The sequence below is a fragment of the Mastigoproctus giganteus genome, chromosome 5 (genome assembly GCF_048544385.1).
Source record: "Mastigoproctus giganteus isolate SK-2022 chromosome 5, ASM4854438v1, whole genome shotgun sequence".
In the NCBI taxonomy this organism is placed as follows: domain Eukaryota; kingdom Metazoa; phylum Arthropoda; class Arachnida; order Uropygi; family Thelyphonidae; genus Mastigoproctus; species Mastigoproctus giganteus.
This window is the reverse complement of record NC_143579.1, coordinates 144,202,117-144,228,578: the sequence shown is the minus strand read 5'-3', so window position 1 is coordinate 144,228,578 and position 26,462 is coordinate 144,202,117. Positions and strand designations below refer to the sequence as shown.

At 36.6% G+C, this 26,462-nt stretch overlaps 1 protein-coding gene across 4 annotated transcripts in view; it reads left to right on the top strand.

Moving 5' to 3' along the window:
• The window catches only part of hfp (Poly(U)-binding-splicing factor hfp), a 654,778-nt gene that overhangs the window by 561,761 nt on the left and 66,555 nt on the right, over positions 1–26,462 (top strand). For all 4 annotated transcript variants that reach the window (XM_090374213.1, XM_090374209.1, XM_090374210.1 and 1 more), the window contains 2 exons: positions 2,932–3,115; positions 19,732–20,072. In XM_090374213.1, the coding sequence (XP_090230339.1) occupies positions 2,932–3,115; positions 19,732–20,072 (525 nt within the window). The remainder of the gene's footprint in view (positions 1–2,931; positions 3,116–19,731; positions 20,073–26,462) is intronic.

The following is a 26,462-nucleotide window of genomic DNA, read 5'->3' as shown; positions in this document are numbered from 1 at the left end:
TTGCCTTTAGGGAGCCGTGACCTGTCAATATAAATGTTGTAAAGAGTCCAGGGGCATACCACTTAAATGGCTTTGGGCTAACCATTGACACCCGTGGCAGAAACTGTTTGGTAACCAGACCTCTGGTTTCCTGCTCCCACTTTGTTTACCGTAGCTCATGGAGCTTTTTAGCTATTCTTTTTCTTATATCATTGAAGGTGTTGGTTGTATCAAGGGCTATCCCCAGAAATTCTGTGGGTATGCCCTTTTTAAATCTATAATATAAGCCTCTTTTGGCTACTTCCAAGTAAAGTGTGAGAGCTCCGGCCACCAACTGTAGTGCAGGTGTGCTTACTGTGCGACATGCTCTGGTAATAGTGAGTAGTATTGTCCTTTGTATCAATTCTAATTTATTCCTATTTCTTACTATGGCCGAGCGGGTGAACCACGCACCGGCTCCATAGGTGATAACAGGTAGGAACATTGCATGGTATATGATTACCAGGGTCTTGCTTTTGAGTCCCCAGTCTGCTCAACTGATCCTGGCAATCGTACCTGCATAATTTCTCACTTTCTTCACCAAGTAGATCAAATGGGGGTAAAAGGTTAATTTTGAATCGAAGACCGCTCTTAAGATAGTGGTTGTGTTAATTTTGATTTGGGACGTCTTCTTATGTCCAAATTGCCTTTAAGAAGTATTTGTTTGGTTTTTTCAGGCGATATTTTGAGCATTTGCATTTGTGCCCACTCCTGCAGCTGCAAGAGGGCAGCATTTGATCTTTGCTCTACAACCACTTGCGTGTTACCTTTCACAAGGAGAATCATGTCATCTGCAAAGGCCAGGCTTTCCACAGGGCCCAAATCCAAGGGCAGAAATTTGTCCAGAACAGTGTTCCAGAAGAAAGGGTCAAGGATTGAACCCTGCGGGCAGCCTTTATTCACAGGGCATGTCAATTCCTGGAACCTTGTGCATACTGAGACACTTCTGGCTATGAGGTAGCTGTTTATTACCTTATAGAGGTTTAGTTGGGCATTTGCCTGGCCGAGTCTCCTAAGGACACTAGGCCACCAAAGAGTCAAATGCCCCAGCAAAGTCAATGGAGATTGCCAGCATATATTTCTCCTGTGTTTCTAACTTTTGTCAGTAGGTGTTGCATGGCATCATCCATAGAATTGCCCTGCTTAAAACCGTACTGATTGTTGGAATGTAAACCTGCTTCTGTGTAATATTGAGCGCTAATCTGCTATGTGACATCTACGAAAAAGTAGCAATGTAGTGGTCTAATATGCCATTTAGCCTGCACTAAATGTTTCATGGGTTGAGGCAAAGGGGGAAGTGAATCAGTATCATAACTAAACTCACTTCCTTTTTTTTTTGATAATTTTCAGTATTTCAAAATATTATTATTAGAATAAATGATCATGGATTTGTGGTCGAAAAAAGAAACTTTAAAACGAGAAGCAAAGTACTTCTAGTAGTGCAACTGTGGTCGATAAAAATGAACACAATATTGTCGCACTTCAAAGTGAGAATGAACAATCGCAGCCTTTTGTTCCCCAAAAATCCCAAGTGAAAAAACAGGAACCAACTAATAAAAGACAAAAATGAGAGTATGATGACAGTTATTTGGATTTCGGCTTTACATATGTTGGAAATAAAGTGCTCCTGATTCACCATGCATATGTAATAAAATATTAGCAAGTAGTTCTTTTGCTCTCACTAAACTTGTGTTTTCTAAGTGTTCCATAAGTATATTGCGAGATGAAAAATGTTCTGTAAATGTATTGTGAGTTGAAAAGTGTTCCATTACTAAAAAAGTTTAGGAAATGCTGCTTTAATCAGTGATCCCATTTTTTTCCCTGGTAATATAAATTAAGCTAAAAAGTGTGTAATTACTCATTATCAACCTTTGTGAGTTGGAAATACATTTGCACATCTCCAGTCCACAGGTACTTCCCCTAAATCCAAAGATGCTCTCATAATTATGGCTAATGGTTTGCTTACCTCCTTTGCTGCCTACCGTAATATAATTGGATAGATCCCACTAGCACAGTTACCTTTTTTATATTTAACTTCTACAATTTCTCTTCCACTTTCCTCTCACACAAATCGTTTAGCGCTGTTAGAGTTCGATATACTTCTGGCATCCTCCTCCCAAATGAATTCCTCGTGCATGTATGTAGATGAAAAATACCTATTCTGCCTGTCAGCAACCTGAGTAGGATCATTTACAGGTAAATCATCAATTTTAAGTGGACTTGTGCAATTTATCTCTTTCTAATGTTTACATAAGAAAAGAACTCTGCTATTTTTCTTTGCATCGTTTGCCAAATTTAATAGATCCCATCCAGCCCAGGTTCCTTTTTTTATATTTAACTTCTACAATTTCTCATCCACTTTCCCCTCACCCAAAATCATTTAGCTCCATTACAGTTAAATTTACTTCTGGCATCCTCTTCCCAAATGAATTCCTCAAAGAATGTTGCATGTGACTTCCTCGTGCACAAGTTCCCATTGAAATATCATGTTTTTATAAATGCTGGGGAAACAAATTTCATCAGTTTCAAGTGGATCATGTTTAAGTTCGAAATTGTGTGGATAAGTATCCAGCGGTTCTTGGTATTGATAAAGAAATAGATGAAGCAGTAGATGTTTTGTGGCATAAGTTCTGTCAGTTTCAGTGTGAGAAGCTACCTGGCTCTGTTATGAAAAAGAAAGAAGACTTAATAAAGAGTGAACCTTGATTGGTGATCTGATATGTGTGCCTGGAAGCTTGAAATATAACGAATTATCTGGTCATGGCTTGAGATAATTTGTTACCGTTTAATAAAAAATAGCCATTTGATTTATTCTTTATTCATATATTTTTAGCACATTCCAATTTATATATTCTATACTTTAAAAATGATCAGTCAAAATAAATCATATTAAATGTTTAATTAATATTTCAGGCTCTTGGTTTGGGAACTGCAGCACCACCACCTGTGGCATCACCACCAACAGCATCAACCTGTATGAGTCCTGTGATACCTCCACCAGGACTGGCTATTCCTGCCATAGGTCCTCCTGGACTCGTATCTCCTTCCCTTTTACCAACCCCTGTTCTTGCTGCTACTGCTCCTGGTATTATTACAGGTATGTTACTATTTTGCAAATTCTTTACAATATTTGTTGTGACCAGTCATTTCATTAATATTTTATTATTGAGGTAATTCTTCAACGTGGATTTATCATAGATATTGTAATTATTTTTGCTGAAGGAGTCAGAGTTACAAGTTTATAGTTACATGGATCAAACTCTTCTAGTATGGGAAAGAATTCTTACTGGATGTGATTGTTCATTATTATATTAATGAAGCAATAGATACTACACTACTATATCACATGGTAGAGTAAGTGATTTATTATAATTAAAATGATTAAATTTAAATGATTGAACCACATCAGTGGCAAACCCTTAAACTAACTGTTTCAAATCTTCAGTTATAAAGAAATAAAGAAAACTTGTTTAATTAATATTTCAGACTCTTGGCTTGGGATCTGCAGCACCACCACCTGTGGCATCACCACCAACAGCATTGCTGGTGATGCCACAGGCAGGGTTAGAACATTGTTTGTAACCATTGTTTGTGGGGTTAGAATATTGTTTGAGAAGTGATACTACAAGTTCAGTAATTCCGGGATCCCCGGATAAAAATGTTCTTTTCCCGGGATTATTGTAGGTGGAATTAAAACTGAAAATTTCACAGCATTTTATTTATTCACATATATATATATATATATATACTATCATTGAATTATATTAAATAAAGTTAAATTATAATGAAATAAATAAATCCTTAAGTGTTCATTAGAGGCAGCGACGTGCAATTCCTCCATATGAAGCTGAAATACATCCAATTTTTTAAATTTAATAAAATATAACATAAGCCAGTAGTATGGTAAAAACTGTAGAGCAAAAATTAACATAAAATAACCCAAATAAACAATCGAACGAAAAAAGGAATAGATATAATTAGTAGCCCCAAAGACCCTTATATAATTTCGATCTTTAAATCCAATTAACAAAAACTATACAAAATTTAGGATAATGCCAATTATTTATTAATTTAGCGGTACCCCCCCTGAAAGGTACCAGTTCCAAAAGGCGTGAAATATCACCAAAAGAGGGTTAAAGGAACTACCAAACGATAACAAAATCAAAATAAATTAAATTAAAATAAGATAGACTGACCATCATGCCCCATCTCGACAGAGGACCACGAGGCCAATAATGGTCATGGAATCTCTGCATTTCAATCGCTATACAAATCATCACCGTGGTGAAAAGATCGAAGTACCAATTCACTCTCCCTCCTCCGATCGATCCACCACTTAAGGATTTATTTATTTCATTATAATTTAACTTTATTTAATATAATTCAATGATAGTATATATTTCGGCTTCATATGGAGGAATTGCAAGTTGCTGCCTCTAATGAATGCTCAATTAATTAATTATTTATTTTATTATAATTTAACTTTCGTTAACATTTAATATTCAATAGTAACGGGTCGATATGCTAATTTAGCAATGCCTGTGTCGCCATCTATTTTCCTTTTTTCTTTTATATAAGCTGATTCAGCTTACAGTATGTCAGTGGTGTGGCTTTACTCTAGAGTGCTGTCTGTTCTATATTTTATTTTTCGCTGCATAAGGACCACCGCCGTCCAAATCCTCTGCATTGGTGGATCGATCGGAGGAGGGAGGGTGAATTGGTACTTCGATCTTTTCACCATGGTGATGATTTGTATAGCGATTGAAATGCAGCGATTCCATGACCATTATTGGCCTCGTGGTCCTCTATCGAGATGGGGCATGATGGTCAATCTATCTTATTTTAATTTAATTTATTTTGATTTTGTTATCATTTGGTAGTTCCTTTAACCCTCTTTTGGTGATATTTCACGCCTTTTGGAACTGGTACCTTTCAGGGGGGTACCGCTAAATTAATAAATAATTGGCATTATCCTAAATTTTGTATAGTTTTTGTTAATTGGATTTAAAGATCGAAATTATATAAGGGTCTTTGGGGCTACTAATTATATCTGTTCCTTTTTTCGTTCGATTGTTTATTTGGGTTATTTTATGTTAATTTTCGCTCTACAGTTTTTACCATACTACTGGCTTATGTTATATTTTATTAAATTTAAAAAATTGGAGATATATATATATATATATATATATATATAGTTATTCTTTTTGTATTATCATTCTATTGTGGTTTATTCCGTCTTTGTTCATTTTCTTAATTACAGGTATTTTCTACACATAGGTATTATAGTTAATACATTACTGGTCTTTAAGCTAGCCTAATCTCGGTTATATAAGTTTGGTTATATAAGGTTATATAATCTCGGTTATATAAGTTTGGTTATAAATAGTCCTGCAGCCGAAAAGGACCTTTCAGTTTCTACACTTGTTGGTGGTATGGATTCGAGAGCGTCCATTAATTTTAATACATTTGTTATTTTTTCACCAGTTGTCTCAAAGATTAACTATAATACCTATGTGTAGAAAATACCTGTAATTAAGAAAATGAACAAAGACGGAATAAACCACAATAGAATGATAATACAAAAAGAATAACAATATGTACTCTGTTCGTACCCATGCATTGCTAAAACAGCTACTGGGACAACAGAAAAAGCTAGAGATAGAAATAAATTAAGTAAAACTACTATAAAAGCATATTAAAAATAAAATACAACATGAATTATCATATTACAAAAGAATAATATATATATATATATATATATATATATATAAACTACAAATTGAAATGAATTCAGAACTTACTTTTCAGAAACTTAACATGTTCTTTTTAAACCTTGACAGACTAGTGACTACATTGTTAAACAAAAATTTATTTCACTTTAGTTTGTTTTGAAACTGATTTGGCAATTGACATGTAATATGAACGGAAGAAACACAGGAAATTTACACTTTTATCACTGAGTCTGGTTCTAAGTTTGGTTATAAATAGTCCTGCAGCCGAAAAGGACCTTTCAGTTTCTACACTTGTTGGTGGTATGGATTCGAGAGCGTCCATTAATTTTAATACATTTGTTATTTTTTCACCAGTTGTCTCAAAGATTTTGAACTCCTTGGATATATTCTTTGCAAGTGATTGATCTTCAGCTTCATGTTGAGGGCCTTTAGAAACACATTCAGTTTGTTTTTTGATTTGACGCGCCAATTTCTCACAAAGCGTCTGCTGTCTTTCACTCTCACTGTCACACTCTTTTTCGGAGTTGGAATGTGACGAATCAGAATGTGATGATTCAGAAGAGGAAAACCCCAAGACGAGTTATTATTCGTTTTGCTGTAACCAACAAGGCTGACTTGCTTGGAAATGGTTGCAACTCGGTTTCTACTGTTTTTCTATTTCTTTTATAATATGTTTTTCCAGTTTTTATATACTTCAATAAACCAACCAAAGCTTTTTGCCATCTCTCGTTTATCCGTAAAATTAGTGCTTCCTGAACTTTTCTCGAAAAGACAGAATTTTGCTCAGAAAGTTCTTGTATGATGAAAGAAAAAACTCCCTCTGCAGTAAGAAGTGTCGCATCACGACTGCAAAGGTTTTGCGATCCGATTTCGACGGGTTTCAGTGCACGCACAAGGTCATTAAGAGCTGTATACTCTGCTTCACATATTGGATTTTAACTGTAAGAATAGTTCTAACATGGCTACCAAACTGTTCCATCTAGTTTTAGAATCGAGTACTAGGCTTAAATTTTCTTGCTTGAATGAATATTTAACATAATTCCGAAGAGTATCATTTTTCAAGGGAGACTTTCGAACCATTTGCACAATCGTTCTAACTTTATTAATGATATTAGCTATATTTAATGCACCTGAGAATAGATCATCTCTGAAATCACATTTTTGTTCCTTATCAGGATTGTTTTCAAAGCTTAGATTTGAATCATAATTTTCCATTTCATCCTCTTCTAAATCTTCCTTGCTGTCTTCAGTTATTTCTACCTCAATTACACCTTCCGAATCATTCCGTCTCTTGTATAGAATGTCGCACATTGCAGGGTGTATACCGTGGGCATAACAAAGCTGATGTTCACAATCTATCAACTGTCCGAATTTCACCATAACACTCGCCCCATCCGTTACGCACGCAAATATATGATGCTCTTGATAATTTAAACTCCAATAACTTCTGTTTTACTTCTTCAACCATTTCTTCGGCATTTATTCTACCATTAATAGCAGTCGTTCCTACATTCCAAATGTCTTTATCTTGATGATCATTGATATTTAAATAATGTTTGTTTTTAAGTGACGAATATTCGTCTAGAGTAGTGGTTGATATAACATTGTTAGGAGTCAATAGAAAAATATAAGACATCATTGTACGGGTAATGTTTAACAAACGAAACGAGGTCTATGTGTCTTCTTTGTGAAAAAACTTTTAGTAACGATGCAATGAAACCAGCAAAAATGAAAGATCATCTTCAAAGACTCCATCCCGATAAGAAAGATAAATATCTTGACTGTTTCAAAGAACTGAAAGAGAAATACACACATCGACCAACTATAGAATCATTTATGAAAGCACCTGCAGAAGCTGACAATAAACAAGGATTGACAGCCTCCTACAATATTTCTTTTAATATAGCAAAAAAAAAAAAAAAAAGGAAAACCATATACAATTGCAGAGGACATAGTTATTACCCGCAATCAAAGAAGTAATTGAAATCATAATGAAAAAAAAAGATTCTGGCGCTGTTTTAAAATGCTTACCATTGAGTGTGAATACCGTAAAAAGGCGTATTGGTAAAATGGCTGAAGATGTAGAAAAAACTGTAGTATCAGAACTCAAAAATAGTACCGTAAGTTCTCCATCCAACTTGGTGAATCTACATTCGATAGTTCTTCTATTCTTATGGCTTATGTAAGATATTATAGTAAAACCAAACATCAAATTATTGGCGAATTTTTATTCGCAAAATATCTTGAAAGTGATGGAACGGGGTTGACAATTTTTCAGCGATTGGAGAATATTTAAATAAGTATGATATTCCATTTACTAATATAACAGCAGTAGCCACAGATGGCGCACCTGCAGTGGTGGGCCGTTATCAAGGTTTCGCTGCCTTTCTGAAAGAAAAAGTTCAAAGTGTATGTACTATTCACTGTGTTGCACCGAAACCATTTGGTGGCAAAAACTCTCAGTGACGAACTGCATGATACTCTAAGAGTGTGTATTAAATCTATTAATCAAATTAGAGCTCATCCTCTTAAATCCGATTGTTTGCCAAACTTTGTGAAAAAAATGATGAAGCATCAAACCAATTACTCTTGCATACTGAAATAAGATGGTTGTCTAGAGGTGCGACTCTAGAAAGATTTGTTGTAGTTTTGTACATCCTTGAGTTGTTCGACTCAACCCTAGAGTTTCTTACAGATATTAATTTGTTTTTGAGTGATGAACTGAAGAGAAATAAGAATCATATTTTCTACTTGGCGGACTTATTTTCAAAATTTAATGACATACAGACCCGTCTACAAGGTAAAGATGTCACGATTATTCAAACTCGGACGATTCTTTTAGGCTTCCAAGCTAAATTAGCCTTATTTAAATCATCATTGTTACGAAAGATTTTCAGTACTTTTTGAATCTATGGCAATTAGAAGTAAAAGATGAAGACTTAGAGATATACACAAAACATCTTCAAAATTTGAGCGATGATTTTAAATTGCGCTTTGCAGATTTTGAAAACATGCACATTTCAGATTGGATTATCACGACATTTTCTGCAGATATTGAAAATATCGAATGTAACTTACAAGATGAACTTATTGAGTTGTCAGTTGATCTTGAAGCTAAGACGCTTTTTAAAAATAGGACTTTAAGTTACTTTTGAACAAATATAAATGTTGTAGAAAAATATCTAAAACTTTCTGAAGTGGTACTCCCCTTTTTGTTTGCATTTCCAAGCTCATACATGGTTGAAGCTGGTTTCAGCCATGTTAATTCCATTTTAACAAAACAAAGAAATAAGCTACACATGACGTTCTTCTTAACATTACCTATTTGATAGGTAATGTTAAGAAGAACGTCAAAAATAAAAACGTATCCCTTTGATGTTAAGCCAATATAATAATATATACTATATTATACATACAATAAAACTGTAACTATAAAATAAACAATCTAAAAACTCACATAAGCGTCTTTTTTGTTTGTCCTATTATAATTAAGTAATAGTAAAATAGAGGGGGTCGATAAAAAGTCAAGAAACTGTTGACGGGGTTGACGGTCAAAGAAGTTTGGCGACCGCTGGTCTAGAGAAAGGCTGAATCTCTTACCATTTTTTAATGATTGTTCACTTTCTTTTATTATATTTTCTTTTATAATATTATACTGTTTGTACACTAATTGCATAACATGATTAGGATTTTTAGGAAGAAGCAAACCTTTTTCACGGGATGCTTGCAGAATAAATTCACTTTTACGTATGGCACTAATAGGAAATCCATCTACAGCTACAAGCTTTGCAATGATTTCTTCTTCTGTGTCTTTCTTTAAAAAACTAAACAATGTTGGCTGAGAATGAACACTTTTTAAACATTTCGAAGAGCTTTCTACAGATTCATCCCCTGCAGAACATTTCAGGTTACAATCATTTGCCGACGTAGGCTTCTCAATAGAATGTTTAGTTTTTAAATGCTGAAGAAAGCTACTTGTAGGAAAACCTCTACATTTTAGTATTGTACCACAATGACTATACTTTGCTTCTTCATTATTATTACATTTAATGAAGTACTGTCAGACGAATGTTTTTGATCTCTCCATCACACAAAATATTAAAACAATAAAATATACAGGATGATTCACTACCAGTGCAACAAACTTGTAGGAGGTATAGGGGGCACAAAGACAAATCTGAATCACATAGCATTGCAGGGTCCGAAATGCCTTCGTCATGCGGTAGAGGACGTTGAACGGGAGGTCACGTGAACAGCGATCCCGCTGTAAGTCAGCATTTGCTAACTTGGTTTCTGTTGAAGAAACCAAGTAGCAAAAGTCCTCCGGAGTGGATAATCCGCAGCTCCAATGATTGGACGCGTTGCAGATGGTATGAACTCATTTGGTTTGTTGACAGTATCCTCCATACAGTGGATTGGGAAATACCCAATCGTTGACCTATCGCTTGAGTACTTGTACTCGGATTGCCTTCTGCAAGACGTAGGACATTCTCCTCGTTGTCTGGCATCCTCGTCGTTCGCTATCGATTCGTGGTACCTCTCGTGAAACAACAGTCTCGCGTAACCTTCTGTGCACACGTGCGAAAATCGTATGATGAGGAACACGCCTGTGCAGGAAACGTTCCTGGTACAAGCACAGAGCTGTGCACCCGTTACAGTCCACACTCCATATGCGAGGTGCATGTCGGCCAGTTCAACGTTTGAATACTCGTCCATCCTACTGCCTCAGGAACCGGTTCGCAAATGCTGACTTCCAGCGGGATCGCTGTTCACGCGACCTCCCGTTCAACATCCTCTACTGCATGACAAAGGCATTTCGGACCCTGCAATGCTATGTGATTCCGATTCGTCTTTATGCCCTCTACACCTTCTGCAAGTTTGACGCATTAGTAGTGAATCACCCTGTATATAAAGTGGCTTAACTGCAAGAGGATCTTTCTAGAACAAATGACTTGTATAATCGAGGAGAGTCAAGACTCGAGAAATGATGACGATAACATTACAGAGATATGTAAGAAAGTGCTGGCCTTTCGCTTTTTGATATATATATATATATTACAAATGTAATGTATGATAGTAAATATTTTTCTAAATTAAAATAATACACATCTGTATTGCTGACGATATCTCAAATTATGAAGAAACTATTTATCTTGCCAGCGCACGATGATCGATATATATATGCAATCATCGTGCATATATATATATATATAATATGTGTGTAAAACTGTTACTATTGATTATTAAAAATAGTAATTCAGACTGGGAAATCCCAGGATAAAGAAAATTTCCCGGGATAAATCCCGCAAGAACAATCAACCGCTATCCCGGGAAACAATTCCTAGTACCAAGATTTTGAGCGAATAGCACCTTTTGTCTCCTGGCAAATGTAACTTGGTCCTATTCTTTTTGCATAATATATTTCCTGTTTCCCAGGTCTTTTTTTTTTTTTTTTTTTTTTTTTTCTCTCTCTTCTATTCTCTCTCTCTCTCTCTCTCTCTCTCTCTCTCTCTCTCTCTCTCTCTCACTCACTCACTCACTCACTCACTCAAGGGCCCATTTCTTCTATCTTTCTTATTCACGCAACACTGGTCTCCTCAGCATGAACACGATGAAAGGATTTGCCAATGATGTTGCAGATAAGCATTAGTAGGATCCAATGCCCACAACCTAGTTCCATGCTAACACCACATGAATTCAGCATGTTTGCCATGTGCTGTGACCTATAGAAAGTCTGAAAGGGGAGTCCTAGTGGTTGTGAGCCTGATTTGGTGCACCACTTTGGTTCCTGCTTCAGCAAGACAAGTAGTTATGGGATGGCTTGCCCAAGATCAAATGGTTAGTGTGGACTGACCCACAGGGATTACTATTACTATTAGCCATATGCTGCAAGGGAGCCTGAGGCTTTTGCTGCAGCAGCCAAAAAAAAAATTCCTGAGTTAACTCGAGAGAGAGCCAGAGAGAGAGAGTCATAAGTAGAAGGATATTACTAAGAAAGGGAAGAATGATGATATTCAGCTCAGGGCCCTGGCCGTGCCAAGCCCATACTCACCAGATGTATCAACTATGTTTTTTTTTTTTGTTTTTTGTTTTTTTATGAAAACCCCAAACATGAGAGGTATTAGAAACTATAGTACTTGGTACCGTGCTTGGGTTGGGGGTTGAGAAGATGAAAGAAGATATTTGTTGACATTAGACTTGAACTTCTGCAGACCGTAATTTTCAGGAAATACGTATGAAGGAAGGTTGTTCCAGAAAATGGCAGTTGAATGAATAAATGAGGAAGACAAAAAGTTGGTTCTGTGAGTTTGAAGTTGGACAGTAAATGGATGTTAGCTGGTGACAGCACATGTTCAGACTGCTTTGAAGGAGAGAGCAGGAATTACAGAAGACAATTCAGAACAGTCCCATGGAAGTATCTGTAGAAAAGGCATGCAGCAGAATCAGTACATCTAGGAGACAAACTCTGTTAGAGATGAGTCATTAATTAACCTAACTGCCCTCTTCTCAATGAGATCTAGAAGCCTGAGAGAGGTTTTGGGGCACCACCCCACATGTGGGAACAACATTCCATGGTGGGTCAAATTTGCAATTTGTACAGAGTGAACAGCTGTTGGGAAGAAAAGTAATGCCGAGAGCAAAAGAGAAAACCAAGTTTTTTAGATGCAGAGGAAGAAATATTTGTGATGTGCTTGTGCCAAGAGAGAGATTAGAAGTCAGGATAATCCCCAAAAGAGATATATCATTTTGCCTAGAAATCAGAGTGTCATCAAAGAAAAGCATAGGAGCAGAAGAATCCTTTTTGCGAGATATAAAACAAGACTGAGTTTTAGAAGGATGGAAATCAACTAAGTTGTCTTTGCCTCACTGGAAAATTACCTGGAGATCAGCATTTAAGGAATTGGTAGCGGATATTCGAGAAGTTGAAGCTGATTGAGCAGGGCAAGGTTTTTCGAAATGTAAAGTGGAATGCAATCTGCTATCATTGGCTATGGATAGGATTTCTAGTCAATGGAAGGTCATTAATATACAAGAGGAAAAGAGGGGGGAAAGAACTGAACCTTGGGGGACACCAGCATTAGTGGAGAAGTTAGAAGACAGATAGCCATCTACCATCGCCCTCAGTGAGCGATTAGAGAGAAAACTGGAAAACCAATTACAAAAAACAGTTGGCAAATCATAAGATGGAAGCTTTTTAAGAAGACCTTTATGCCAAACACGATTGAAAGCTTTTAAGTTTGCAAGAGCGACTGCTTGGGTTTCGCCGAACTTTTACATTGAATTTGTCAGTAAATTGGTAACATAAACCAGAATATCACCAGTGGATCGACACAAACTAAATCCATACTGGCAAGATCGTTGATCAGACAGAAGGTTTCTAGGTAGTTTAAGAGTTGGTGGTTAATTGATTTCTCCATTACTTTAGAAAGAGTAGAAGTAATTTCCATGGGACGATAATTGGATGAGAAGGGTTTGTCACCCTTTTTAGGAACTGGCTGGATATGAGCAAATTTCCAAGCAGAAGGAAAAACACCCTTTGGAATAAGAAAGTGAAAAAAGGTGGCAAAGAACAGTAGTAATTTCAGGAGCACAGGTTATGGGAACATGTGGAGAAATGCCATCAGGACCTGGAGCTTTCTTAGCATTAAGATTTGTCAAAGTCCTTTTGAAGGAAGATCACAGGAGACATTGAATGGAGCGTGTTGGGAATGGTGGGAGGTGTTTTAACAACATCATTAATACATGAGTTGGAAGAAAAATGTGATGCTATCAGGTCAGCTTTATCCTTGGCTGCAGTGGCAACAGAGCCATCTGATTTTGACAGAGGTGGGAGCAAAGATGGACATAAGTTGCGGCCCAAAGCTTTGGCAAGAGACCAAAATGCTCGGCTACCATTATGGCAAGAAGAAAATTTCCTGCTTTTAGCCTTTTCAAAATCTAGTTTGGACTGATTAATGACTGCTTTAAAATTGTTGCGAGCTTTGCTGTAGGCAGAAAATGAAACTGAAGAATTGGAAACAAGCCAATTACAATATGCAACATTCTTCTCTTGAACAGCCTTAGCATATTTATTGGAAAACCAAGGTTTAGATAAAGGACGAGATTTTAGAGTGGAGTGTGGGATAAAGGATTCCATTCGTACAAGAATAATTTCACTGACACGATCTGAGCAAATGTTGACACCAGAAGTTTTGAAACAGTAGTCCGACCAAGGAAAAGAAGAAAAGAAATCTCGCAGGTCATCCCATTTGCATTCTTGTAATGTCAAACAATACGAGGGTGGGAATAGCCATGAGATAAAGGCTCCATTGGAGAAGAGACAATCACCAAGTTGTGATCTGAGGTACCTAAAGGACAACTCACTTCAACCGTGTACTTAGAAGGGTTGTTTGTGAGAAAAAAATCAAGCGTGTTGGCTGTATGGTTAGAATTGTTTGGTATTCTTGTAGGTAAATAAACAATTTGTGCAAGGTCATTAGAAATTGCAGAAGCCTCAACATCTCGACTAGCTGGGTCGTTGTGACTAGAAAACGGAAACTAGCTGGAGTTGTGAACATTAAAATAACCAAGGAAAATTATCTCACTGTTAGGAAAGTTGGACTGGAGAAAGTCAAGTTGCAAAGAGAGGAAGTCAAAGAGCTCCAATTGATTAGTGGATTTGGGAGAACGGTAGAGACAACACATGAATTTGACACAATGAGGTTGAGTTAGAGAGATTTTATGCCAGAGAAGATCGAAGAGAGGAGATTCCACATTATCAATTCACTGACAGTGAATATCGGAACGGACATATGCACAAGTACCAGTTTTGAGGTGAAAGGAATCATACAGTGAATAATTTGGGCAACTGAGATGAGCAGTAGTTGAATTAACTTATAACTGAGATTCCGTCAGAAAAAGTACATGGGTTTGGCAGACTGCAAGTTGAAATGGACATCGTTGAGATTAGAATTCAGACCACGTATATTTGTGAATTGAACTAGGAAGTGTTTGGGAGGTTTAGATCTTTTCGCCGATAAGCTTATTCTATTGGTTTGACAATTTATGGTATATTCAATATTTAAAAAAAATTGGGAGCATATGCTGTATGAGGGGAACAGGCATTCTGTGTGTTATCACACACTCAGTCTAAAACACTGATGGATCCAATTTCTTTCTATTTCAGAAGATTTAGGAGAAGTCCGGTTGGCCTGCCTCCCTAAAATCCACTCATGCATACCTTCTCAATGGTAAGCCCTGTTATGTCACTTAGGTGGCAACAAATGTGTAGAGTGTTTCTCTTCAAGATGCCTGGTCAGCTTGAAGCGGAAAAGACCAAACCCTCCAGCACATGACGGCACAACGAAACAAATGGCCCTCAGACCCCAACGACTTTCATTCCCCCCTCTTACAGCAGCGAGAGGATCACAGTGGAAGCAGAGGGTGCTAAGAATCTCTGGGTACGATCAGGCTGCCATGCATGGAAACTGAACTTGGCCTGTTACAACGTAAGATTGCTCATCGGTAAAGACAGGATACTAGAGCTGGAAAAGGAATTAGAAAATGTAAATTGGAATATCATCGGTTTGGCTGAAACAAGAAGAAATGAATCACTTATAAGTTTATCAAGTGGAAATCTGCTGTACACCAATGGAAACAGTGAAAGGAGTGAAGGTGGAGTTGGCTTTCTGGTCCATAAAGATATAAAAAACAACATTTTGGAATTCAAAAGTATATCACCAAGGGTGTCAAGACTACTACTCGGGATTTCTAAGAGGTATAAGCTAAAGGTTATAATGATTTATGCACCAACATCGAGCCATGATGATGATGAAGAGGTTGAAGAAATGTACACCGAAATTGAGTCTTATAGATGAACAGAAAACCCACTACACTATTATTATGGGGGACTTCAATGCTATGGTTAGAAAAAGACAAAACAATGCAGAAAGGGGAACTATAGGAAATTTACGAATTGGTGAAAGACCTGTGGAATTTGCAGAATCTCAAGGACTGTCAGTAATGAACACTTTTTCAAGAAAAGGGTGTACAGAAAGTGGACATTGAAGAGTCCAAATGGATTAACAACTAATGAAATCGACTTCATCCTCACTAACAGAAGATATATCGTGAATGATGTTACTGTCCTAAACAAGGTAAATGTTGGAAGTGATCACAAAATGGTAAGATGCACACTTGATATAGATGTATGAAAAGAAAGGAAAAAACTGGCTCTAGTAAATAATACAAAGGTCTTTGTGATAACAGAAGAGGAGAAAAGCAGTATGTACTGGAACTTAAGAACAAGTTTGAGCTTCTCAGACTGTTCAGGACCAAGATATCGACAAGCAATATTACAACTTTCTGAAAGTGATAAAGCCCAAAAAACCAATAGGTACAAATAAATTCAAAGAAGAAAAAATTAGTCAAGAAACACTTGTCGTGATGAAACGAAGACAACAAATGAAGAGCAAGAAAAACACTGACAGGGAGAAAATTGAGTATACTGAGTTATGCAAAGCCATTAGAAAGGGACTCAGAGAGGACATAAGAAGATTTAACACAAGAAAAGAAGAATAAGCATTAAGGGAAAACAGAGGACTTAAATCAGCAGTTAAGAGCAGTAATACAGAAAGACAAATGATACCAAAACTGAAGAATAGCGATGGTGTACTTATGAATAACAGAGAAGTCATAATTCAAATAGCAGAAGACTACTATAAAGAGTTATACAAGGAGCAAGGGAATGATGCCAGCAGTGGGGAAGACGGATCACAAATTAGTAACACAACAATATTTCTGATATCCTTCCTGATGAGGTAGAAAATGCATTGAAGAAAATGAAGAATCAGAAAGCTCCAGGGGAAGATGAAGTTACTGTAGAGTTGTTAAAATTGGGAGGAAGAGACATGACACAAAAACTGGCAAGACTCTTCACAAAATGCATTAGAAAAGGTGTGATGCCTAAGCAGTGGAATAATGCAATCATAGTTTTGCTGCATAAGAAAGGAGATAAATCAGAAATTGGAAATTATAGACCAATTAGCTTGTTATCCCACATCTACAAGTTGTTCACAAGGATCATTACTAACTGATTAGAAAAAATACTTGATGAGAATCAACCAAAAGAGCAAAGCTGGCTTTAGGACAGGATTCTCAACTATGGATCACCTTCACTTAATATCACAGCTAATGGAGAAAGCAAATGAATATAAAACACCATTATGCCTGGCATTTGTGGATTATGAAAAGGCATTTGGCTCCATACAGCATAAGGCAATGTTTCGGGCACTGGAAAGACAAGGCATAGACACCCCATATATTATGATTTTGAAAAAAAATTATGAGAATGCTACCTCCTTTATCAGACTAAACAAAGACAGTAATAAATTTAAAAATGAGAAGGGAGTTTGACAAGAAGACACTATCTCCGAAGTTGTTTACTGGTGCCCTTGAGGAAGCTTTAGGAAGATTAGACTGGTCGCAGAAAGGAGTCAATGTGAATGGAGAGTACCTAAACCATTTTCGATTTGCAGATGATATTGTGGTCATAAGCGACGATCCCAAAAAATTAGAGGAAAATCTTAATCAGTTATGCACAGTTAGTAAGGATTTTGGACTAAAGATGAATATGGCTAAAACAAAAGTAATGATGAACAAGTATGCCACAGAAAGGGAAATAATGATTGAAGGAGCAGTAATTGAAAAGGTGGAGTCATATACTTATCTGGGACAAGTTATTAGCTGTAATAATGATAAATGGCTGGAAGTCAAGAGAAGAATAAATTTTGGATGGATAGCATTCAGGAAAAATAGTCACATACTGAAGAGCAGTATCCCAGTTTGTCTGAAACATAAAATAATGAATCAATGTATACTCCCCACCATGACTTATGGAAGTGAAACTTGGGCACTCACCAAAAGAATGAAAGTGAAGCTGAGAACTACACAGGGAAGAATGGAACGAATTATATCTAACAGACTGTTAGATAAGAATAGAAACACGTGGATTAAGCAGCAAACTCAAGTAAAGGACATTCTTATCAAAACTAAAGAACTAAATTGGTCTTGAGCAGGACACATAGCTCGAAGAAATAATGACAGGTGGACTGAGAAAATAACAGAATGGTACCCAGGAGGGAGCTAAGAGAAAACCTGGAAGACAACAATGGAAATTATTAGTATAGTTAACTATATGGTGCAAGGAAGCCTGAGGCTTTTGCTGCACCAGCCAAAAAAAAAAAAATTCTGAGTTTACCCCTGAGAGAGAGTCAGAAATAGAAGGGAATCACCAAGAAAGAAAAGAATGATGATATCCAGCTCATGAGCCCCTGGGGTGTAAATAGACAGATGAAATTCGTGAGTTTGTGGGTATTAAACTGATGGCCATTGCACAAAACAGAAGGAACTGGAAAGTTGCTGGAGAGGCCTTCATCCTGCAGTGGATTGAAAATGGCTGATGTTGTATGAAGTAATGAAATATTTGGATATGGCGTACACATGGTAAGGATATACCCATAACCTTGACATAATGTGGCCTTTACAATGCCCCCCGCATACACACTAGTCAGAGTTCCTCCAGTCACTATCTGGCAGAGTAGAGGTAGCAAGATTATACACTAGCTGATCCGGATGCCTCCTAAATAGTTACCAATAGGTTTGGTCCAGTGTACTAACTAGCGGCCAGCCTGCGAAAACCGTTTTATAGCTGTACTCTCGAAATGTAAGGAAGATTGTATTTCGCCGTGATGTTCATTATAACCTCAAAAGTCATCAGTCATATTGCACGATGGAAGAGATCTGGAAGGGTTGAGCAGAACTTAGCTCTGTAGACTAAAAATGGGCTCCACCCCTTCAAGTCTCCAATAAGCAAAGTGGTGGTATTGCACCGGTTGATGAAAGTCATCTACCACCTAGTATTGCCTGGGATTCCTGGGATGGCATTCCTACATGTGGTGTTGGTGCCACACCTCGCGACTCCTGCTTACGTTGGTTCATACCTGGGAGGTCACCCACAGTGTGCTTGTGCATGGAGGTTATACCCAGGATTACTACAGTCCCACCATCGCGAAAGCGCAAGCAGAGTATTTGGCTGTCACAGACCGTCCAGACTTCGCCGAAATTGGGTCTACTTCACTTGATTGTCAACCAAATATCAATTCCATCAGCGTTTTAGACTCCCAGGTAACCGGTATAACTTGTCTGGCCTATTTGTGAAAATGTCTGTGACATCTTCGAGGACCTCATGTCAATGCCATGCACCTACTCTCATGATCCAAGAGACAGGATTTGAGCTGGTGTGGGTATGATGTGTGGGAATCCTGGTGGCCCATTCCTAAGAGCATGTTTTGCTTGCCCAACAGTGGATTTCCTTTGGCTTCTGTAGTGGGTGAGGAGCCCAAGGCGCCGGAATAAAAAAAATAAAAAATAAAACTCCACGAATCCTAATAATGTAAATGTTATGCAACCCCAGCACAGTCCCTATCAGAAAATTCAGACAGTATTATTTTTCTGAGAGATCCATAACTGAAATATTATCAGGTTCCGCCACTAGCTACATGGTACTGCACTTGGCAACTGAGAAAGTTATCGAGAAAAATGTCACCTTTCCTTATCCAGACTGGGTTTAGAAAGTCTAGCGAGTGCTCCCAAATGCTTTGTTCTGGAGACCTCCTAATTGAATCTAAAAATCACACATGCTCTAGCCTACTTCAGTCGAACTGGTATTCCCGTAACTGGGAGCAATACCTGTTGTTGGCAATTATGAGCTAATCAGTGAAGTAGTGCTGTACGTGGAGGAAAGTATTGCTCAAGAAGGGCACATATGCCAATAGTTGTAATTCCAAAAACATCCACTTGGTTTCCATTATTTTCCAAACTGTTGTGGGATGCAGAATGTACAACAGCAGTTGCAACAGTGTATATCAGGGCCCTTCTTGAGCACTGATAAACACTTTTTATTTTTATTTTTTAATTAATTTTTTTTTATATATTTCATTAGGTGTAACACCGGTGAGACCTCCAGCAGTGATTCCTCCTCCGGGCATTGTTACTACCCTTCCAGTTGTTACAACTGCTCCACCTCTTGTATCAGCTGTTCCAGAGATATCAACACCATCTGTTGCAGTCACAAATATTCCAGAAATTTCCACTTCAGGAACTGCAGTTTCTACAGTAGTCGCAGAATCTGTTTCAGATGCACAAAAGCAAAAACAGGAAGAATTGGAAAAAAAACTAGTTGAGGAGCAGGAGCCACAAACCCTACAACAACAGGAAAACATGATGATTAAAGGTTCTAATGCACGTCACATGTTGATGCAAAAATTGATGAGGAGAACTGAGGTATAAAAAAAGATTTTATGGTATTAATATTTAGATTTGTTAAAAATTTGCAGATAAATACCTTTTATTTGATAAATGTTTTATTTTTATATGGTCTTTTCATTGTCAGTCACTAAATATGAACACAGAAGCTATACATTTTATGCAAAAGTGTGGGGGGGGGGGGGTTACCAGAATAAGAAATGGCAGATAGAGAGGAAAAAAGCCAATGAAAGAATTGTGTGCCATTAACTCATTTTCAAAATATAACTCAAACCATTTAGAAAACAGAAATTTATTAAGCATAAAACATATTATTTGCCATTATTATAGCCCTATTACTGCATACTAGTAGCAGTAATCCCAAATTAGCATACCAACTGTGTGGTGCTACACTCAATGTAAAATGAAAAAGACCTGGCAATAATTGTGCAGACTGATATGAAATTGTCTGAGCGATGTAGACAGGCTGCCAGGACAGCTCCCGGATTTTTTAAATGATATACAGGAATTAGCAGGGATAAGGAGATTATTCCATTGTACAATGCAATGGTTAGACCACAACATGAGTATCACACACAGGTCTAGAGGCCTACTTTTAGAAAGGAAGTAGATATGCTGAAACAGGTGCAGGCAGGGCAATGAGGTTGTTGAGGGGGGGAAAAAGGGATGGTTTTATGAAGAAGTGCTTCAGTTGTTCAAATTGCTGCTTCTGGAGACTAGGCACTTTATCTTTCTTTCTTGAATTCTATTCTAATAATATAGTGCAAGGAAACCAGAGGCTTTTGCTGCACCAGCCAAAAAACAGTGTACTTATCTGTACACTCATTGGGCTTTTGTGACTGCCTGTTTACATTGCTCAGAATAATTGATATCTGCCTCTATCATAATTTTCAGATCCTCCCTTTCTTTCTCTATTGTTTTTAATTCAGCTTGACTAAGTATATGTTATTTTGGAGTTGCTATTCCCCAAGTGTAAGTATTTGCATTTTTCTGCATTAAAATATAGATGTCTGTTTTCTAACCATTCTTGAAGCCTGTTCAAATCATCCTGAAGGAGGGCTACTTGGCACCAATCATTAATGACTCTCCCACTCTTTACATCAAGTGCAAATTTTGATATCATGCACTTTTTATCCCTTCTTCCTTGTTAAAGAAAATCTGAAACAACATTGATCAGTCACTTGGTAGGTCATGAGATTCTTTTCGGATCCCTGACAAGCTTTCAGTTACATTTGTTTCTAGAGTAAACACCCATTTCTTTTATAACTCAAATTATTCTAATTATACACCAAGTTTTAATTTGAGATCAACACTCCTTATACTGAGTGCAAAAAAAAAAGACCTGTCAGTTGAGCTTGGTTTGTCTACTAGACCAAATTTAGAATACATGCCAATGGCTATGCAAGCAAAGAACTCCTGACCCACACTAGAACTGTTGTGCATTTCTGTGTGAATCATGACATCCTTGGACTTTGTATTGAAAGTGTATCTTATAAAAACTATTATTATTTGAAATTAAGAAAGATTGAATTTTTAAATTTAAAATATATTACAGAATTTAAATTAACAAATTATTACAGAAATAAACTGTTACCAAAACTTTCTTCACTAGTGAATTTAAAATTTAGATTCAGCAGTTATCAGAAATAAATTAACTTATTAGAACTCAGCTACGTACAAGAATGGGAAATTTGCTGTGTTGGAGTTTGTAGTGAGCCGCTGGAGCAACACAGACTGCTTTGATAGTTGCTTATTAATAGTTGCCTATTCAGTGATATCCGTTTTGCACTTCATGTGTAGCATCACATGACCTTTTCAATCATTACATTAACTAATCTTCGTATACATTTTGTTTGATGGTTTGTGCATCTGCATGTAACTCTGCTCCTAGTGGACAGATTCGTGAAAATTTATACTTCATTCTTCTAGAAATATTTGTCTAGCATTCCGAATTTCATTAAAATTAGACCAATAAAACCCAGGCAATTCTTATTTTATTTATTTTTTTTTTTTTTTATAGATCACATAGGCTATCTACGTATTGTATGTTGTAGCAGAAGCACTGGATATTATCTCTGCTGCAATGGCTGGTAACAGGAATGAATGGGTAGTGCAATATATGCGCAGAAATAAAAATTTTTGGTTCATGCATAAAGTTCATTACTTTTTTTTTGATAATTCATGAATTTTTATTAGTTGCTAACATGCCTGACATATTGCATACATTAACAATTTACTTTCATATAATTATGTAATTATTTTTTATTTATGCTTTCATTTTTTTTTTTTTTGGATTACGTTATTCATCATCATCATCATCAGCCATTTTCAATCCACTGCAGGATGAAGGCCTCTCCAGCAACTTTCCAGTTCCTTCTGTTTTGAGCACTGGCCATCCATTTACTACTCAAAAACTCATGAATTTCATCTATCCATCTCCGCCTTTGTCTTCCAGGTTTTCTTCTAGCCCCTCTTGGGTACCATTCTGTTATTTTCTTAGTCCATCTGTCATCATGTCTTCGAGCTATGTGTCCTGCCCAAGACCATTTTAGTTCTTTAGTTTTGATAAGAATGTCCTTTACTTGAGTTTGCTGCCTAATCCATGTGTTTCTCTTCTTATCTAACAGTCTGATTCCCAATATAATTCGTTCCATTCTTCGCTGTGTAGTTCTTAGTTTCTCTTCCATTCTTTTGGTGAGTGCCCAAGTTTCACTTCCATAAGTCATGGTGGGGAGTATACATTGATTCATTATTTTACGTTTCAGACAAACTGGGATATTGCTCTTCAGTATGTGGCTATATTTCCTGAATGCTATCCATCCAAAATTTATTCTTCTCTTGACTTCCAGCCATTTATCATTATTACAGCTAATAACTTGTCCCAGATAAGTATATGACTCCACCTTTTCAATTACTGCTCCTTCAATCATTATTTCCCTTTCCGTGGCATACTTGTTCATCATTACTTTTGTTTTAGCCGTATTCATCTTTAGTCCAAAATCCTTACTAACTGTGCATAACTGATTAAGATTTTCCTCTAATTCTTTGGGATCGTGGCTTATGACCACAATGTCATCTGCAAATCGTAAATGGTTTAGGTACTCTCCGTTCACATTGACTCCTTTCTGCGACCAGTCTAATCTTCTGAAAGCTTCCTCAAGGGCAGCAGTAAACAGCTTCGGAGATATTGTGTCTCCTTGTCGAACTCCTTTCTCGATTTTAAATTTGCTACTGTCTTTGTCTAGTCTAATAAAGGAGGTAGCACTCTCATATATTTTCTTCAAAATCATAATGTATGGAGTATCTATGCCTTGTCTTTCCAGTGCCCGAAACATTGCCTTATGCTGTATGGAGTCAAATGCCTTTTCATAATCCACAAATGCCAGGCATAATGGTGTTTTATATTCATTTGCTTTCTCCATTAGCTGTGATATTACGTGAAGGTGATCCATAGTTGAGAATCCTATGCTAAAGCCAGCTTGCTCTTTCGGTTGCTTCTCATCAAGTATTCTTTCTAATCTCTTAGTAATGACCCTTGTGAACCACTTGTAGATATGGGATAACAAGCTAATTGGTCTATAATTTCCAATTTCTGATTTATCTCCTTTCTTATGCAGCAAAACTATGATTGCATTATTCCACTGCTTAGGCATCACACCTTTTCTAATGCACTTTGTGAAGAGCCTTGCCAGTTTTTGTGTTATGTCTCTTCCTCCCAATTTTAACAACTCTACAGTTACTTCATCTTCCCCCGGGGCTTTCCGATTCTTCATTTTCTTCAATGCATATTCTACCTCATCAGGAAGAATATCGGGTATGTCGTATGTGTTGCTACTTTGCAATCCATGTTCCCCACTGCTGGTATCATTCCCTCGCTCCTTGTATAATTCTCTATAGTAGTCTTCTGCTATTTGAATTATGCCTTCTCTGCTGTTTATAAGTACACCATCGCTATTCTTCAGTTTCAGTATCATTTGTCTTTCTGTATTACTGCTCATGGCTGCTGATTTAAATCCTTTGTTTTCCCTTAATGCTTGTTCTACTTTTCTTGTGTTAAATCTTCTTATGTCCTCTCTGAGTCTCTTTCTAATGGCTTTGCATAACTCAGTATACTCAATTTTCTCCCTGTCAGTGTTTTTCTTGCTCTTCATTTGTCGTCTTTGGTTCATCATGACAAGTGTTTCCTGACTAATTTTTTCTTCTTTGGATTTCTGTTTCCCTATAGGTTTCTTGGGCTTTATCACTTTCAGAAAGTTCAAATTACGTACAAATCACTTTCAGAAAGTTCAAATTCTTCAAATTACATTATTATTAGACATTAACTAAGTGGGCTGAATAATTTTTAAAAAATAACATAGTTGATACTTAATTTTAAAATGCATTTTATTAAATGAAATTTTCATATCTAAAACAAATACAGCCCGAAAAGAATTAGCAAAAATAGCAGAAATCAGCTGAAAAACGATTCATAATTTGTAAAGGAAACTAAGTGAAAACAAACAACATGAATGAGAATGGAAGAATAAAAAACATAAATGTAACATGAAAACACTAATCACATCAAAATTGATTTCTGTGGGATTTTTTTTTTTTTTTTTTGGCTTTTTATGTACTGAAAGGCATCGGCTATTTGTTGATATGGCCCGGAATCATTATTTTTGAACTACCATTATGCGCTTCATGTATCATTTCTATTATCTTTCAGTGTTGTTTGTGTGTGTGTGTGTGTGTGTGTGTGCTTCTAAAGCCTGATATATGACGTGTTCCTTGTATTTCACTGTTAAATGGCTATAATTGTTTCCTGTTATATTTTTTATTTGCTTGTAGGCGGGCCATTCAGATAATGTACTGATGCCTTATATTGCTTTCTGTCATATAATCTTCAAAATAAAAACATTTGGCATTTTGATTTTTTGCAAATGGCAAGTACAATAATTTTCATTCGCGCACACACACACACCGAAAAGCCACTTTTTTTGTTGACTAGGTGCGTCCTCTAGTGTTTTTTGTTTTATGAGGACAGTTTTGCCACTTCCTCCTAACTGAATCAGTTCTTCTAAGTGCATATGTCCCAAAAATATTCATAACATTTCTTATATTTTCAGCATGGAATGCTGTTGATATTATTGATGAAAAGTTGAATACATAGATTAATTGTTTTTAGGTTAGTTTACTTTTTTCAAAATACAGGCACTCCCCGGCTTACGTAAGTTTTTGCCGGCCAGTGAAAACTTAAAAAAATTATGGACACCTGTTTTGCATCCCGTAGGAATAAATGGAGGTATCTTGAAGTTATCACAATGTGAACCCAATAGCACATTGATTTTGTTTTTGATAATTCGTTCCAAGACGTTGGAAGTTTAAATTTTTGCTATATGACTAGGCTATTTATCTCTCTAAAAGGTCATTTTTATAATGGAAATTGCACTACACTTTCATCATTATCATATGTTCCGTAATAAGAATCAATTTTGAAAGCCTTTGTGATATATTTCTAAAACACATTTCTGGAGGTCATTACCATAAAACAATAAAAACAATTTGCACTTTCCGGTTTATTGGACTTTTCTGTTAGCGCAATCTGTTATAAATGGGCAGTAAACTTGATCTTATTGCATTTACGATAATACCGATAAATAATTTTTGTGTGGGTTTTATGTCATTATGGTGGAATGTGTTTCTCCTTCACTGAAATCTTCAATCATATAAAATAAATAAATAAATAAATTTTTAGAATTTTCTTTTCATTCCTATTTACTTATTACAATGGTAATGGGAAAGGGACCAACGCTAAGTGCAAGTGCTGGCAGTGCTAGGAAATGAAACAAAATTGATTTAGAAATGAAGATGAAAATGATTAAGTACGAAGCAGGACAAAGTTTGTCATCTATTGCAAGGGAATTAGGTCTCGCTGCTTCGACAGTGATCACAAAACAGCATTCAGGTGCTATATCAAAGATAGAAAAGGCTATTAATAATATGGATGGAAAATCAGATTCAGAAGCAAATGCCCCTGAGTCCAATGGCCATACAAGCAAAAGCAAGAAATATTTATGAAGATATTAAGGATTAAGTATGGCAAACCCCAAGCCAAGTTCATAGCAAGCAAGCAACATGTCATTTAATAGGTTCAAGCATCGCGCTGGTTTCCAAAACATTAAAGTATGTGGTGAAGTCACGAGTGCCGATTCTGCCTGCTGCAGAGAAATTTTGTGATGTGTTGGAAAAAACCCCTTCTAAATTTCCATAGCCCTCAACCTCTGCAGCAGTGTACTTATCAGCTGCAGACATTGATTCTGGCAACAATTCTTGAAAGGTAAAACTTGCTGACAGTTATGCCTGTCCCCTCCCCTTTTTTGTAATTTTATATTTTTGTAATTTTTCCTGTGCAAGAGATAAAAAAAAAAA